General features: G+C 38.2%; 1 protein-coding gene across 4 annotated transcripts in view; it reads left to right on the forward strand.

The window, feature by feature from the left end:
* The first annotated feature begins 957 nt into the window (after window positions 1-957).
* The window catches only part of Robo1 (roundabout guidance receptor 1), a 373,106-nt gene continuing 356,335 nt past the window's right edge, over window positions 958-17,728 (forward strand). For 3 of the 4 annotated variants that reach the window (XM_047564416.1, XM_047564418.1, XM_047564420.1), the window contains exon 1: window positions 958-2,152. In XM_047564416.1, coding sequence (XP_047420372.1) covers window positions 2,098-2,152 — 55 coding nt within the window. In that variant the 5' untranslated portion in view covers window positions 958-2,097. The remainder of the gene's footprint in view (window positions 2,153-17,728) is intronic. The other variant, XM_047564417.1, reaches the window with a different exon arrangement.

Genomic DNA, 17,728 nt, shown 5'->3' on the forward strand with positions numbered 1-17,728 from the left:
TGTTCTAAGTACTAATACCTACGGAATACCAAACACTCAACATGTGTTAGGTGTTTTCCATAGAGTGTTATTTAATAGAAGGAGGAATAAATGAATGGACAAAAGCCTATGAGATGTGCCATGTTTGCTTTTCTTGAGTATGATTTGTTAATACCAGGAAGTATCTTTATAGTGCCTATTTTTTCAAAAGAGAAAACAGATCTGGCATGGATACAGAGCTAGTAACCAGCAGGTTGGAATTTCAGGGTAGCAGAATTGACTTTGAAAACCCAGGTCTTGGTTCAAAAACGAGGAATGTCTGCTCATAAGAGCACATCCCATGAGTTTAAATACTTTTAGAGTTTTATTTGTCATCTTTTAGCTGGACTAATAAAGGATCAACTCTCCCCCTCTGTCCCCATCGCCAATTGGTCTCTCTTTGTTAACTGCTTCCTCATTGTTAGTTTCTAATATGTAGAGTTTATGAAGTTGAAGGAGAGGCTCTGGAATAAAGTACTGAGTGGATCCCATGGCCCTACCCAGCCCCTCGAATTGGTTAGTCTTTTTCTACAGGACCCTTAAAAACTTCAATAAAAAGCAAGGGAATTGTAATGGAAGCTCATCTAGAGATAAACACCATCCTCTGTCTACTTCCTGTCTTAATGGCTCCTAGCTCAAATTTGATTAAAAAAAAAAAAAAAAAAAAAAAGGAGGGGGGAGACAGGGAGGAGTGAGGGTGGAGTCATCTGAGAGTTTATTCCAATCCCTGGAAGTGGTAAGGAAGAGGTTAAACTGGACCAGGAGGATTTTTGAAGTCTTTGGCTGGGAGGTTCCATTTGGAGAAAGGTGCAGGGGAGATAGGGATAGCACGAGAAACTAGACAAGTTCTCATTCGCTTGGATTTCCGCTCCTGAGCAGTTGGATTCTCACCTGAGGGCGCAGTCGGGCACCCCTGGCTTGTAGATGGAAATATTAACAAGCAGAACTTGCCTGGCCGACGCCTGGAGAGCGTAAAGTGAGGCATGGAGAGGACCGTGCGGCCCCTTTAAGTATTCTTGGGCCGGTTGGACCGGGAGGAAACTGGGAGCCGCGGGGACATTGGGGGAAACCCACAAGCATTGAGCCCGAGAGGAGGCAGCGTGAGAGCAGAAACTTCAGACTCTGCTGATCCCGGCAGAGCTCGGGCGAGCCTCGGCGGCTGTCGCTCCCACCCGCAGCCGCATCCTCCTCGCCCATCTCCACCACCCCGGGGAGGTCCGAGAGCTCTTCTTTGCAGCTTCCACGAGCCAGGGGTGCGTGCAGCCACCCCAGGAAGTTTGGGCTCCCGCGTAGTTTGGGGTGCCGTGAGCGCGCGCCCCAACAGAAGAGGGACTAGGGGCGATGTTGGGCGCTTCGCGGAGCTGGGGGCACCCGGAAGGCGTGCGTGTGTCCGCGATCCTGTTGCTGTCCCCAGTGCCCTCCGCATCCCCCAAGTGATGGGAACAAGGGCCCGCCCAGGCAGTCGCTGTTGCCGCACCGCCCCCTCGCTCGCCTCCTGCGCGCGGAGTCACCCAGGCACACCCCCGGCACCCCGAGCCGGTGCTCCGGAGCTGCTGCCGCTATCTTGACTGCCATCGCCGCCTGCACGGGTCGTCAGCTGCTGGCTGGGCTCGCCTGTATACGGAGAAGCACTTTTTGGCCCTCCTTAATCCGTTCTCACACCCCAACTTTGCCGCCCCGCGCTAGCCCTCTCAGCTGCGCTCGGGCACACATTGTGGGGGCGCACGCAGGGAGGCTCAGCAAGACCGTGGAGGCAGGAAACGGCACGACCGATCCTCGGCTTCGGCTCTTTGTTGTTCGGTTTGGATGGTCCTTGGAAGTGGCTGAGCCTCTTCGGAAACCCGGGGGCCGGAGAAGACAAGCCTTGGAATTCTTCCTTTGCAGAGGGCTCTGAGATAGTGACAAGCGTCCGGAAGGGTCGACAAGTAATTGCCCTGAAAACTCCTGGCGGATTGACCCACGTTGCTTATATTAAGCCTTTGTGTATGGTGTGTGGTTGTGTGGCTTCATAAATTTGGGGACCCCATTTCTACTCCCTTCTCTTGGCATGAGACTGTATGCAGGATCCACCCGAGGACAATGATCGCGGAGCCTGCTCACTTTTACCTCTTTGGATTAATATGTCTCTGTTCAGGTAATCCGCGTCTTTTCTTCACCCTGATCTCCCTTGCTCGTCCCCTCTCCACTTTTCAGAATCAAACCCGAACTGTATTTTTGCTACCTCTCCCTTCTAAGGCCGGAGGGTCTCGATCCCTGCACAACTTTTAGACGAAAAGGCTCCTAGTTCGCTTTTGAGGTTGTCCCTTTGCCCCCATCCCCCAAACTCCCCCCAAACCTCCTCGCAGACCTCGGCCTTTCGCCAAGTTCAGGGCACGCCCTACTCTGGGCAAAAGCAAGTCTCAGCACTGGGGTGGGAGGAGGCAGAGGTTGGCGGTGAGCTTGAGCCCCCAGGACCATTGCAAATGAGTATCATCCTCCGGCCGGTTCCCAGGGCGGGGGAAGAGAGGTAGATGTGCGGGGATTTGTGACCCACAGACTCGCCGGGATTCCAGAACCTGGTCCTCCAATCCGCCCCACCTCTTCAGAGCACAAGGGGTTATTAGTAGTTGTTTTATGTAACCAAAGTCTGTAATTAAATTTGATTCTGAAGAAACTTCAGGAAATAACTCCTTCTTATGATAGGATATAAACTAGCCACTGCCTGACTGAGTTTAGAAAGAAAACAGGCGATTGCATGTATCTGAAAGGGATCTGTTAGTTGCCTGGGAATTCTCCTTGGCGAGGGAAAACAGAATTGGAATTTTTAGGATTAATTCAATCGTACTGAAACTCCATATGAAGTGTTGGAGAGATGCTGCAACGGGAACCTTCTGGCAAGAGTGCATTACGCACTGTATCTACACTTGGAAATAGTTTTCTTGTACTCCCTAAGAAACTTTTTTATTGTGGGTGAACTGAGCCATGACTCAACTTTTGTTTCTTTCCTTTAGGTAGATTCTGGTTTCAATCATGGATCCAATTTCAGGCCTTAAAACACACACACACACACACACACATTGCACCTCAGGGAATTTTTATAGTGGCATGCTGAGCTTCATGTTGCATCAGGGCCTATAGGTTAGAGTCACTCAATTTGCATAATTATGAAATCGTTTAGAATGTTAATTTGAGCCTTTTTGGTCTATGGTGATCCATTAGGTTTTGAGCAAGGATTTTACTGAATCCAAATAATTATTGGAACATGAAAAGTTGTGTGTGGGGGAATAGCCACATCAGCTAACCTATGACTGATAAACCTCTAAAAGAATTGAAATCTGTGGGATGTGCTTCCTGGCTAAAAGTTAGTAGGAACATTTGAACTAAATAAGAAATTCATTAATTGTATTTCTTTAAAGAAAACGGAAACTTAGGGTTAGTCTCATATCTCATAGGTGTCACAGTGGATGGATGAGTACATTAAACTAACTCTTCGGGGCCACCTCTCCCCACTTCCAGCTTCTCTGTTCTGTTAGGCAGCTTTTCCCTTGGTTTGCATAACTGAGTGATTGAGTAGCTCTCCCCCCACCCCCAGCCATGGATGCAAATCAAAAACATTAAGATCTGATCTCTCTATTTGTCTCTCTTTGCTCTGTCTCCCCCTAGTTTAATTTACAGCTTCAGATACCTTTGAGATTTTTGTTGATTCACCTTCTTGGTTAAAGTTTATTCACGTGTGTAAAGTGAAGTGTCAGGGTGATAAATGACTGGAGGGGCAGATTACTGAAGATAGGGGGATTAATGGTCATTAGTCACCGTTTGAGCTCAGTTTGTATATGTTGGGACATTTTATCATGGCTGTAGATTAAAGATAGGGTCTCACTAACAGGATATGGAAAGCTGGTCATGTCACTGTGCAGATTCTGTCTTCACTGAAGAAATATATGGGAGTGGACTGTCCTACAGATTTAATAATTTGTTATTATTTAATATCTGAGGATTGTTATTTGAATAGATGTGTGGCATATTTAGAATCTTACTTGATTTCTAGCTTCATTTTTCTTTAATTTGCCATTTTAGCCATTGGTGATTCTTATAAACCAAAAGTTTCCCAATAGGTGTGTTTATCTACTTTGCCAGGTTCCAGGCCAGAGGTATCTTTGAGTTGCTTCCTCATATTTAACCTGAAGCTTTTTTATCATTGCTCTCATAACTTTCACTCCTGCTGTGTATCTGAACTTGGGAGGGCCAGTCAAATCCTTGGGCTGCTAGGGTGATTCAGTGACAGCCTGCTCTTGTAGAGCCCTACTGAAATGAATAAAACTTCACAGAACTCAGATAAGTAACTGGTAACTTGGTGTGCTCAAGACACCTGGTCAGGGAATGAATGAAGTTCTTGAAAGATTGTGTTTCATGTCTTGCCTCAAGCCTAAGATCACAGTCTATCTCTTGTTAATGGAGTGTATTTAAGAGAAATGTGGTGAGCTTAAATAAATCAAAGTGTACTGAGGGGCTAAGGCACCTTCAACAAGATTTAACCTGTAAAAGCATCTATTGGTTGTCAGTTCTTTTTTCTTTTTCTTTCTTTCTTTTTAACTGGCTGCCAATTTATAAAAGTCCTGTAGTTTTCTTCAAACAAATTGTAATCTCCATTTTGGTGTGTGGATGGCATACTTAACATCCAGTGTTATGTTTGAGAGTGTTTGCATTTTGTAGCCCTTTATTTTTTAGCCTAATGCTATAATATAAAGCTTTTTAATTTTGTGAAATAAAATTTGAGGAAAGTGGAACTTTCTTTAGAAATTTATTTTTTAAACATGAGTTTATCTCATTAGTTTGTATATCTCTGTTCTGTTCTTTGAATAACTAGATTTTTTGGTGAGTGGTGGGGAAGGGGAACAGAGGGAGTCGCCCTGAAAAAATTCTGTCTTCTCTCTGGAACTGATTCCCCACATTCTTCCTGTGTAGACTTCCTCTTCCCAAATCCATTTCCTAAACCTGCTTTTAAGTGAAAAAGTGATTGAATTTCAGTTCAAAATTAGGATGAGTTCTGAATTTGAAATAAAGTGATGACAGTTCACCAATGCTCTTTCTTTTTTATTTTGGCGAACTGGCGTTTAAGATGAGTTTTTTTTTTTTTTGATAAGTTTTACTCCTCCAGCCACTTTCCAGGACTCAGGTCTGTCTCTCTCATTCTGTCTCCCCATCCCTACCCACTTCCCTACTTCCTTTTCTCTGTTTCTGGCAAAATTTTTGGGTAATTCCAACAAGTGCTCTTCAGATTCTTTATAATCTTGTTGGCTTTTAAATACATATACCTGAAAGCTGTGACATTTTAAAAAATACCTTTATTTACTTTTAATAGGCCCTCTAATGCACAAGATGTTTGTGGATAAAATGTCTTAAACAGAAGTTTACCTGAAGTTTTTTCCTTAATTTTTGCTTTGACAACCCTTGTGAGTTAAAGTGGTATAAAATACTGAATTTCAAACTAACAGTTATTTGCTTATTATTAAGTTTCACATTTATAGATTGTATGCATGTAATTATATCTAAATTAAAATAACTGAACAACAGGAATAAGATTGGAAGAAAATTTAGGATAAGAGTTTTTACCGAAGATCATTAGTGACTGAGTCTTCATGTGCTAATAAACTAAGGTACTTATGTTAACTTCTGCACCCTTTTAAAATGTTAACATAAAAAGCATAAACTGCCTTGCAAACTTGATTTTTTATGGGAAAATATAATGAATTTAAGTTGTCATTCAATTAAAATCAGGACTAAGGTAATCTATAGAGCAAATAAGAAATTTAGGAACAAGAAAGGCAAATGGAAGAGAAGTATAGTAGAAACAGATCCAGAAGTAAACTAACTTTAAAATACTTGTAGGGGAGGGGATGTTGGAATGTAGCTCAGTGGTAGAACAATTGCCTAGCATGTGCGGGCCCTGAGTTCAATCCCCAGCATTGAAAATAAATAAATTAATATATATATATATATATATATATAATTGCATAATATATTATATGCATATATATAACATTACATATATGACATATATATATAAGTTGCAGCCTGATCTATGTCATCTTAAGTGCACCCTCTGACTGCACACAGGAAGAGAAGCAAATTGGAAATGTGGATTTCTGAAAATTTGATATCAGTGTATCTGTCCCATATTTCAACCATATAAAGAACTAAACATATTGCATTTCATAAAACAAAAACCAATTTAAATCTGTAAATGTAGTGTAGAAAAAATTTTAAAGCTATGTTTAATAAGATTTTAGAATATTGACTTGCCTCTGTGTACAGAGGAGTCTGTTTCATAACACTTGCTTGGAGGAGACCAATAACATGAAAGACAAATAATTTAAAAGTGGGATCGAGTTCAAATTATATGTACAAAATAGAAACTGTGATGCTCCCGACTAAGGCCATGGAGCTGTGACTGTCACTCATGGGAGAAACCTATGACATAGGTGCTGTTATTAGTAAGATATTACCCTTATTTTATAGTTGTGCAAACATCATAAAGAAATTAGGAGATTTGGATGAGCACGGATTTGAAATAGACTTACTCCAAATCTCTTAACCACCTGTCCTTTCCTAGTTTGAAAAGGGATGTGAAAAATTTAAATAAAAAAGATTACATTTCAATCACCTTTTTAAAAAAATCTATATTTTTTAGTTGTAGATGGACACAATACCTTTATTTATTATTTATTTTATGCAGTGCTAAGTGCCTCACACATGCTAGGTGAGTGCTGTACCACTGAGCAACCACCACAGCCCTAGTCACTTTTTATATTAAAAGTTATCCCAAAATTCTACCTGGGGCTGGGGATACAGCTCAGTTGGTAGAGTGCTTGCCTTGCAAGCACAGGGCTCTGGGTTCAATCCCCAGCATCACAAAAAACAAAACAAAACAAGAACAACAACAAAAACTACCTAAATAGGACTATGAATCCAACAGTTAAGATTTTGGAGGGAATCTATTGTTTTCCTGTCATTAAGAAAACGATCTTTAAACTTTTCTGTCATCAGGCAAGACAGTCAATTATTTAAATCTAACCAGTTCACATTTAACCCTGGTCCTGTCTGCATTTTCCGGCCTGTTGGAAAAAAAGGAGACTGAATATTTGTTATGACACTGCTGCAGGTTCATAGATCCCAGGTTGTGTTTGGAAAATGGATGCCATTCTCATTCATACACACTTGAGGAAAGATTTCACTCTGAGTCCCAAGCTAAATAATTGGTGCTTGTCAGAGAAGAGCCTGTGGAGAGACAATCATTTCCCCTGTGGTTGCTCTTACCCTCTGGGTTAGATATGGGCTGGCGGTCATTTAGTCTTAGATGAGCCTTCTGCTTGATTGCTGTTCACAGATGACTCACTTCATGGTTACTGATCATGGAAGGGTCCAGCATTAATACCTGGTTGATCAGCTGGTTGGAAACTGCTTATGCATAGCCAATAAAGTTGCCATCCTGTGGAGATCAAAAGACCACCTCCCTTCTTTGCAATTCTGGATTAACATGGTTTCCTTTTCCCTACTCCCTCTACTTTTAGCCCCTTCCTTCAATCTTGCTGTTGAAGAGGAAGGACAAAAAAAAAAGATTATAGTGTACAGGGAGATAGCTTTGATCTCTACTTCTTTGCCTTTTCTTCTCTTTCTTTCTCCCTCCATCCAAAAGGCTCTTTCTGACACTGAGAGGTGTCATGTTGCTGGCTTCATGGGAGAACTCAGTCTCATTTCCCTTCAGCCAAAACAGGCTGCTACAAATCTTGTACTTCTGTAATTTTACTTGGCTTCCAAACATCTTATGACAGTGTTGTTCCACACATAAAATAATATTTTGAACAGCATGACTGTGCATATCTTTCTGACTTCATTCAAGGAGAGAAGTACCTCTGAGGTGCTCACAGCTGTGCATGGCTTAGAGCTGGAAAAGAGTATCTATTTATTTTATTTAATTAATTCATTTTATTTTCTGAGGCTGAGTGTATATAAGGTAAACAATTGTAGAAAATGTTCTTGGATCACGAGCTTGATGCTAAATAGTCTCCAGGCTTAATGCCTGTCACCTAGTTTGACACTTAAATGAAGCGTTAAAAGCACCATCAATGGATACAAGCAAATGTCAACAGTGCAGTGTGGTTCTGTGTTAAGTGGGAATATAATCTTTTTGTGTCAAGTGATTGATTTGTATGCATCATATAGGAACTAGCTGGCTGGATTTGGTTCCTAGTAATACATTGTATTTTGAGTTTTTTTTTTTTTTTTTTTTTTTTTTTTTAATTGTGTTAGTCATCCAGTAAAGTGGAAGAAATTTTACTAGAAAACATATTCGAAAGCACTTCTGGTTACTTTTTTCTAAGATGTTCATGACTGGATTTCAAAGTTTCCAGCTCAAAGTATGTCTAATATTCAACTTGTCTGTATAGGACCTAAGAGCCAAGGACAACTTGTCTGCAGTCAGCTGTGGAAGGAAAAGGGAGTCCTCAGAATGTGCCCCCACAATTATTTTCAAGGAGATCTGAGAACACCCAATTTTATCATCGTCTCCTACAGATTCTCCTTTGAATGTGAGAAGAAGTAGAATTTGAAGAATAATGAAATAGCAACATGTCATCGATTGTGCTTTTAAAATCATTTCAGTTATATGTTATGTCTTAAGATTTCAGTGAAGATGGCAAGGGACAATGTTCATATGCCCATGACATTCTTTGTGATGTGCTATATATGGCCATAATTTATGTGCCATCATGGGAAAAACAACAACAACATCAACAACAACAAAAACAACTTGGTATGTTGTATTCCTGAATCTTTAGTAAAAGAGGAAATGGGCCAGATTTGAGCTTCCCTCCACAAAAGTGATTGAGGCTCCTTTATATCATTAGAGATTCCAGGGGCATGGAAAGGAATTGGGGCCAAAGAATGACCAAATCAGGCCACAAATGTCTTTTTCAAGATCATTTGGCATCATGTAATGTCACTGAGATAGGCTTTTATATTTTCTAGTTGAGCGTACAATTTTTTTCTTAGTAACAATGAGCTGACTTTTAATTTGGCTAAAGAAATGTGTCTATCTGCAATTCCTTTCTTATAAAATTTAAAAAAAATGTGCTTTTTAGTTTCCTGAATGTAAACCTGGGTTTGTTTGCTCAGGCTTGATTTAAAAGACAGGCTTTATTACTCTGAAACTTCACTAAAATGGTGCTTGCTCATATAACAAAGTGAGTTAAAGCACATTTGTACGTGTTAACTGCACACCTCTGGGTAGCTTTCAACTACTTTAGTTGTTTGGTTTGGGAAGTAATTTCAGTGTCTCCACACCATTCTATTATTAGCAAGTTGGCTTGATCAAGTAAACTGCCTTGTACTGGCTGTGGAAGAGAAAACTCATCTGTAATTGCCTTCATATCTGAAGAGGAGGAAAAGTTTCCTAGCAATCTGATATAAAACTTGGAACTATACCTTTCTTAAGCTAATGAAGTTATTCAGTGATATATTGCTAAAACCTATACAGGTACAAGTGCTAGCTGTTAAGCACGGCAAGTAACTTCAGGGGTAAATCTCTTGTATTAATGCACTTTCAGGGTTGGCCTTTCTTTGTGTCAGCAAAGACTCTTTGGAAGAGCTTGTAGACAACCCATCAAGGTCACCAGCTCCTCTGACTCATTCTTTTAGGGGACCTAAACTAAATTTGACTCTTAAGAGCATGCCCCAAAGCATTTATGCCTGCCATCCTAACCTTTGTGAATGTATGCTCTGAACTTAAACTGAGCATGCCTAGAAATACCTGTGCCTTCTTTCCTTCTTGAACTGTGACCTTAAACTGAGCAGGCTCAGAAATGTGCACCTCAAACTGAGCAGCTTAGTGTGTGTCCACCCTTAGAGTGCTTTCCTACCTGAGTATGTATAAGCTTCCCAGATAAAATTCTCCATGCTTCCATTCCTCTGAAAGGGCATTACCTTGGAAATAACCCCAGTGCTTTCCTTACCTGCAGCAGGTAATACATCTTTCTCCACTCTTTCATCTCCTAGTTGTGCTTTTTTGGCTTTGCACCCTTCAAGATGTGAACCCATTGTGTTCAGCTGTGGAAAATAAGAAAGAGGCAAAGCCTTCATTTGGGTATCTGTGCAAATAGAAGGGGCATTCATTGGCATGATTTTTGCTATTAATCTCCGTGAATTCAGATGGAATAGAAGCATCATGAGGAAAGCTTTTGTTTAGAGTCAATGTGGCAAGAAAAGAAATGCATTGTGTTATTCGAACTTCTAGGAACTCATCAATTCGTAAGAGTGTGTATATATATATATATACATATATTTATTTTCCATGATGATGAAGAAAACACGAGTAAATGATGAATGGATGCAGTATAGGCCCACTTGTATACACGAAATCTGAAGGACTAGGAATCAATAATATTGCTAATAATAAGATGAAGAATAATGATAAAGCCTAAAATTTATAGAGTGTTATTATGTGCCTGGCAAAGTGCTAACATGTCTTATCTCATTTATTTATTAAAGCAACCATGCTTTAGTCCTGTTATCCCTGTTTGTCAGTGTGGAAAATGAGATTCAGGAAAGTCAAGCTCCTTGACTGTCAACTGGTCATTTAGTTAGGTGGAGTGCGGCATTGAAATCAGCTTGGCTGATCCAAGAATTCTTGTTCTTTACAATTATGCAGATACTAATCTGCCTTCAGTGAGATGGGGATGAACCTGGAAAGTATGTATCTAGCAGGTCAAGATGTTTGCTTTGTGAAGGAAACTAGATTGTGTCTACAGTTCCTTTGTAGATGTTAGATTTTTATATTATATCTTATTGTCTAGTCTTCTCTTCTGCTTGTCACATGATAATCCACAGAAAAAGAGTTCACTCTAGTATTGCACACCATAGAACACAGAAAGAAAGGTCCAGCCCCATCACATGGTGTAGTGGAATTCAGCGCTACTCTGCTGGTGGAAAAAAATTGAGCTAGTAAGTAACAAGTAAGTTTTTTGAGAGCTGTGCTGTGTAAGTGAGCAGAAATTTCCGTATGTAGAAAGTAGCATTACTGGCATCTAACTTCTCTAAGAAACTGATTGTTGGAGTATGTTTTTGGAGTTTGAGAATACAAGGCTTACTTAGTGACAAGTTATTATTTTCCATATTTGTATTGGTATATTACAGTTATTCATAATGGTGGAATTTGTTGTTACATATTAGTACATGTACACAAATATAACAGTATAATTTGGCCAGCATAATTCCCCAGCATTTCCCCTTTCCCTCTTCTTGCTCCCCTAGTCCCTTTCCTCTACCCTGCTGATCTCTTTTAGATTTTCACGAGGTTTCCCTCCCACCTTTCTTTTTCTTCTTTTCCTCTATCTTCCACATATGAGAGAAAATATATGAATTTGGCTTATTTCACTTGACATAATGGTCTTAACATAAAGATCTCTAGTTCCATTCATTTTTCAGTAAATGACATTCCTGTAAATGTAAATGTCATTTCCATTTCCTGTAAATGACATTTTACTTATGACTGAATAAAATTTCATTGTGTATATATACCATATTTTCTTTATCCATTCATCCATAGATGGACACCTAGACTGGTTCTATCATTTGGCTGTTGTGAATTGCTACTATAAACATGGCTATGCATGTATCACTATAGTATAATGACTTTAATTCTTTAGGGTAAATACTGTGGAGTGGTATACCAGGGTCATCTGGTAGTTCTATTCCTAGTCTTTTGAGGAACCTCCATAATGATCCCACCAACAGTGTATAAATGTTCCTTTTTCTCCACATCCTCTCCAACATTTATTATTGTTTATATTCTTAATGGCTGCCATTCTGACTGGAGCAAGGCGAAATCTCAGTGTAGTTTTGATTTTCATTTTTCTAATTGCTAACAATGTTGAACACTTTTCTGTGTATATGTTGGCCATTTGTGTTTTTTCTTTCGAGAAGTGAATGACAAGGTATTACTGATAATAAAAACCTATGAAGCAGAAGCTTGGTTAGAATTTGTGATTACTGTTCTTTTAAAGGTCTATTCTCCAATGATGGGTTTTAATAGAAAAGAAAGGATGTAGTATCGGTTAATATGATACCTGCAATGAAACCTGAATAAGTCTATAATAGCTACCAAAAACAGTACTGTAATTGATTTGCTTTCTGAAGTAATGTAAAACTGGCTTTATAAAGGGTATTATTTTGCTTTTTTTACTCTTTTAAATATAATTTCTGACTATATCATATAATTTTATAATCATATAGTCATATAAGTTTTCTCAGCTGAACTAATGGTCTTCCAAACTGATTTCCAAATGTGTAGCTGCGATTGTATATTTATGTTCTCTTCTTTTTTTTTCAATAAGTTTGGCTCTTGTGAATTGCTGCTATAAACATGGCTATGCATGTATCACTGTAGTATGATGACTTTAATTCTTTAGGGTAAATATGTGGAGTGGTATACCAGGGTCATCTGGTAGTTCTATTCCTAGTCTTAGATAGAGGCTTAAATGAAGATTGAGTCTTTTCTCAATGTTTTACTCTAGATCAGTAGTGAAAACAGTATCATACCTGAAACCCTCCCTTATATGAGACCTGGATTCTTATCCTCAAGGCTTTTATTCAGTGTCCTAAGGTATACTTCACAATAAATTTATTTCTATGTGTTCATTGCTTTGCAACTTACCATTCATTTAATACTACTTGGTGATTATCAATGGTGCTAAAGAGCATTATTTTATCCTCAGTAGGCAGTTTAATATCAGTCATGATAATAAACTGTTATCATTATGCAACTGTCAACTTTTGTCGCTATTAGACAATTTTAAAAATGTTTCAGATGTATCTGATAAAGTGTAAATGTTTTTAATAAAAGACCCAGTTATATAGACAGCAAAATGTTTAATTACATTGCTGGATTATTGGCATGATGGTAGTGAAAGATGTTTTTGATAGGATGAGAGAAGGGAGAAAAGCATTTGAGAAACTGATAGGCCAAGGGGATTTACTGAGTCAGGAAAATCTTCCTGGAATAAGCAGATTCCCAAGGAGTGTCGAAAGAGTAGGAGAAGTAATGGAGACAGATGGAGTGTTGACCTGAGAGGCTGGCATAATGTATCAGAAAAGGTAGACTTTATAAAAATTGACTATAAGAATTTTATTCATGATGATTTTTTGTTTTACAGGATATTATTTAATCATCTCATTCAGTCTTTCATTCACTTTCCAGGCAACAAAGTAGTAAAAAACCCAAAAAATAAAAAAACAACTCATTAATTGTGTTTAAGGAATTTACAGTAAATGACTGATTGCTATATAAGTGATTTTATATAGACATGCATGACCACCACTCTATGAACCTGTGTTTAGACCATAAAAATGTAATGTGTGCGTGTGCGTGTGTATGTATATGTGTGTGTGTGTGTACACATCTTTGTATCTATCTATCATTAATAGGCTCAATTTAGCCAAACTGTAGTGTATTTAAGTTTCAAAGCATCATGTTTTATACCATAAGTATGTACAATTTTAATTTGTCTATTAAAATAAGATCTTTTTAATTTTTGCAAAACCTTCCACCACATGGAGAAGAGGTGGTATAAAATAAATATAAATTCAGTGACCTGATTCTAAGAGATAAAGACCTGGGTTTTTCGCATTCCATCTGATGTTATGGCTAGCAGTGGGCAGGTAAATGGAATCAGACATGATACTGTGTTATTGTTCTTAACTTATCAGAGCATCATTTGGACAGTGCCTTAGACAATTAACTTTTTCTTTGTACTTTTGTCTTCTCTGTAGTACCCTGAGCACATTGTCCCTTGTTGCTTTCTGTGTCAGAAGTCATTTAGCACAAATATGTCCACTTAAAATAGTTATAAAGTTTTTCCTCATGTTCAGCTTAAACCTGATTTCAACTTCAGACTTACTGGCCTTGGTTCCACCCCCCCCAAATGGACCCAAGGTAAATCTAATCTAGTTTCTTTAAGGACCCATTTCCATATTCAAAGACAATTATTATGGTCATACTAGACCTGTTCTTCTCTAGGTACAAGATTCCCATTTTCTTCCAGTTTTCCTCTTTTAATAAATATTTTCCTTGGTTATATTGTTTTCATTGTTTTGAATATTCGTTTTGTTAGTCTCTTTCAAAGTATAACATCAGGTTTGAGGAATCTGCCTCCTTTATTATTTAAAAAATATCAATAACTTTTAACTTTATCTCAATCTTATAAATCTTTCATTTTATCTAAAAGTTCTCTCAGTATCTGGGATTCAATGCCTTTCTGGATTAAGAGGTTCAAAATGTATTAAGGAGCTATGTACTTATCTTCTCACATTTATTTCCCACTGAACCATCTTAAAATTCTTGTTTCTGGTCTGAAGTCATAATTCTTGGAGAAGATAAAACAGAATTTGTGAGATTCTGAGTACTGCACCCCCGTAATAGTTTAAAAAGGCTAAAGACTGTCAGGGCCTGTATAAGGAAGGAAGGGCCTGTTTGAGGTCCATGGGTGGTTGGCTGGATGAGTCCATGGGGAAGTACTGCCCCATACACTTTCAGATGCACATTCAGATTGCTTTCAAGAGAAGGCATAAGCCCACATTTTAAAGTAAAATCTCCCACTCACGAATGTGGTAATTGAGTCTAATTAAGAATAACAATAATAATAAATCTTTGCATCAAATACAGCACACAGGTACCTTTTTGTGGATGCAGAATTGCACCATCCACCCCTTGTAGGTCTGATCTATCTGTTGCTGTTTATTCCTGGCTCTGAATCCATCACTGTCCTCTCAACTCTTTGTTACTTTGATTATTTTAGAAATCTTTTCACTTTTTTTTTTGGTTCTTTTTAGTTGTGCATAACTTTAGGATTAATTTTGACATAATTATAAAAGCATGAGCTATAATTTGTTCTAATTCAGTTCCCAGTACTTCCCCTTTTCTTCCCTTCTTACTCCCCTGACCCCCGCCTCCCTTCCCTCTACTGATCTTTCTGCTATTTACTTATAGTTTTTTTTTTTTTTTTTTTTTTAAATTAGTTTCTGGTCTTTGCTTACCTTATTGTATTGGTATTAGTTGAATAGTTACATAATGGCTTATTTATTTAACCAAAAGCTTCTATCTTTATTGGGGTCTGTTTACATTTTACCAGTTGTATTTGTTGAGCCAGGCAGAGTGATCAGTTTTACTGTTTATATTTATTCTTTTGTCCTAAAGCAAACAAACAAGCAAACAAAACAAAACAAAGCCACAAGCTCTTTGATGGACTTAGAGTCCCTATTGAACTAAATAAATATATTGTGGAATAGGAAGAGACGTGAGCAACATAGTTTAAAGGTTTCCTGATTGCTATTAAGAGATACACCACTGTGTTAAATACGAATTACAGGTTAAGAAAATTACATTAAGGAAATCTGAAGAAACCAAATTAAAGCGACTTGAGGCTGCAACTGAATTGCAAAGAAACCTTGACCAACTGCAAGGATTTATGGGTGGGATTCTTTAAAATCTGGGGTCTCATATATTTATTTTGTTTATAGATCATTAGTTATTTGACAGAAATATCAGGAGAATAGCTTAATCTAAAAGGTCAGCAATCATTTCCAGTAGAATATTAAGCAGAAATGAAAATAAAACATTTTTGAAATAATTTGTCAATGAAAAATGTTATTATTCACAGCTTTTTTTTATTATTCATAGCTTTTAACAGCATATCTAGTATTTCTATGAGGAATCTTGTACATAATTCATAAGTTTTATAAAATAACATTTGGAGGATTTCTTTAGGCAACATAGATATGGTATTATTTGCTTAGGTGATTAAGATATACTACAAAGCAAAATATGAATAAACTTTTGTTAACTACCTCCCCTGGCCCCCAAAAAAACCCTTGGTCACTTCTTGCTAGATCTAAGTAAAATATTTCTACATGAAGAAATTTTTATATTGTCATCCACTTATTCATTATGTTTCATTGCAAAATGCATAGAATATCTTTTTGTGTCTGAATGACTCATCTTGCTGGAATAATATGGCAGAGTCCCATTGGGGATCATTAGGAGCATTACTCATGTAAGACATCTATCAGGGGTAGCCCTCCTCATGCTAAATTCTAGAGCTGCAGCTCTCGAATAATACGAGTTGCTCACAGGCTTGAGGCAGGGAATATCGTCTGAGTGGGAGGAGGTCAAGGCACGGGCAGGGAAGAGGTCAGAGGCAGTAATGTGCCCTGAGCAAGGAGAGCTGATTCATTTGAAGCTGGAAACTGTCACCAGCATTTCATTGTCCACAGGAGGCATGTTTAAAGATGAGCAGTACCTGATACTTGGACAAAATAGCTTGCCAATAATAACTGATTTTTCATCACTTGAAGGGATGGCTGCAGTTTCCACATTTTCTTTGGAAATTATTTCTAAAGTCCATTGACCAAAGGCTTGCTGATCTTTCTCATCTCAGGGACTATATGTCCATTTCTTCTATTTCCTTTCACATAAACGACTTTTCATTCATTGTGAACCACAGAAATGTTATCATTGGTTTGGTTTCTGATGATAGCCCCCCATGTATGATTTTATTGATATTACTGATTTGCTCATGTTGCACACCTGCCTAATTAGGGACACAACTTTGGTCAGGTGTGAATAAGTTCTAACTTCTCCAGCTCTTCTAAATGCTGCTCCACCTGGGATTAGTTTTAGACTTTTTTTCTTCTGGTTCTTTTCCATCCCAGTTCTTATTTGGTCCAATGAACCTTTTCTCTCGTGCCATGGGTGAACTAACTTCATTATCTGTCAAATGCAGAAATCGAGCTACTTAATATTTAGGTTTCTTGAAATTTTGTAGTTTTCTACCAGAATTCAACAAATAAGGTAAATTATTTTTCAGTGAGGTTTTTTTTTTTCCCCCTTAGTATATTTCTTGGTGCAGCACAGTGATTCTAAGGAAATGGGCTTTAGAGTTACAAATTTGGCCTCATCACTAACCAACCATATCACCTTGAGTAGGTTTTGTCACTCTCTGTTTCTCAGTAAAATGGTGATGAAAAGGGTTATCTACTTGATGAGATTGTTATGAAAATTAAATTAACACATGAATTGGCTTGAAATAGTGTTGGGCATGTTTTAACTTAAGTGAGTTGTTTCATTGTCTTGATAGTCTATATCAAGTTTTTTTGTTGTCGTTGTTTCTTTTTTTTTAAAAGAAACTAGTTTATAATAGTTATTGGGAGTGGACCCTAACTTATTAATTACTCCAGTCTTAAAAATAGCCCCTACCTAAAATCCACACCTTATGACATTCCACCAGAGATTTAAAAACAAAAAACAAAAACAAAAACCAAACCCTGAAACAAAGCAGAAGTATGAGCATCTTTAAGAAAAAAATTCAGGGTTAATTTGACAGGTTGGAGACAGATTTCTGGGCAGACTGCCATGCCAGTGTGATAGCCATTTCTATTTGAATAAAGGAAAATATAATATTGTTTATGCTGTACCAAAATGCCAGCAATTAAAGGCTGTATCAGGTTACCTCTCTGCCCCATCCCCCCAATTAAAAAAAAATGTTAATGCCTCTAAGAGGATTAAGAGATTTGCAATTTACTGTGAATTATTTTAATCAGATTATAGATTCTCTTTTACTTGGAGCCCAACTCTTTCAGACTGGGGAATGGAGGGTTCCTTTGGGGTACAAGACTGAGATAG

This window comes from Sciurus carolinensis, chromosome 9, assembly GCF_902686445.1.
Source record: "Sciurus carolinensis chromosome 9, mSciCar1.2, whole genome shotgun sequence".
NCBI lineage: Eukaryota > Metazoa > Chordata > Mammalia > Rodentia > Sciuridae > Sciurus > Sciurus carolinensis.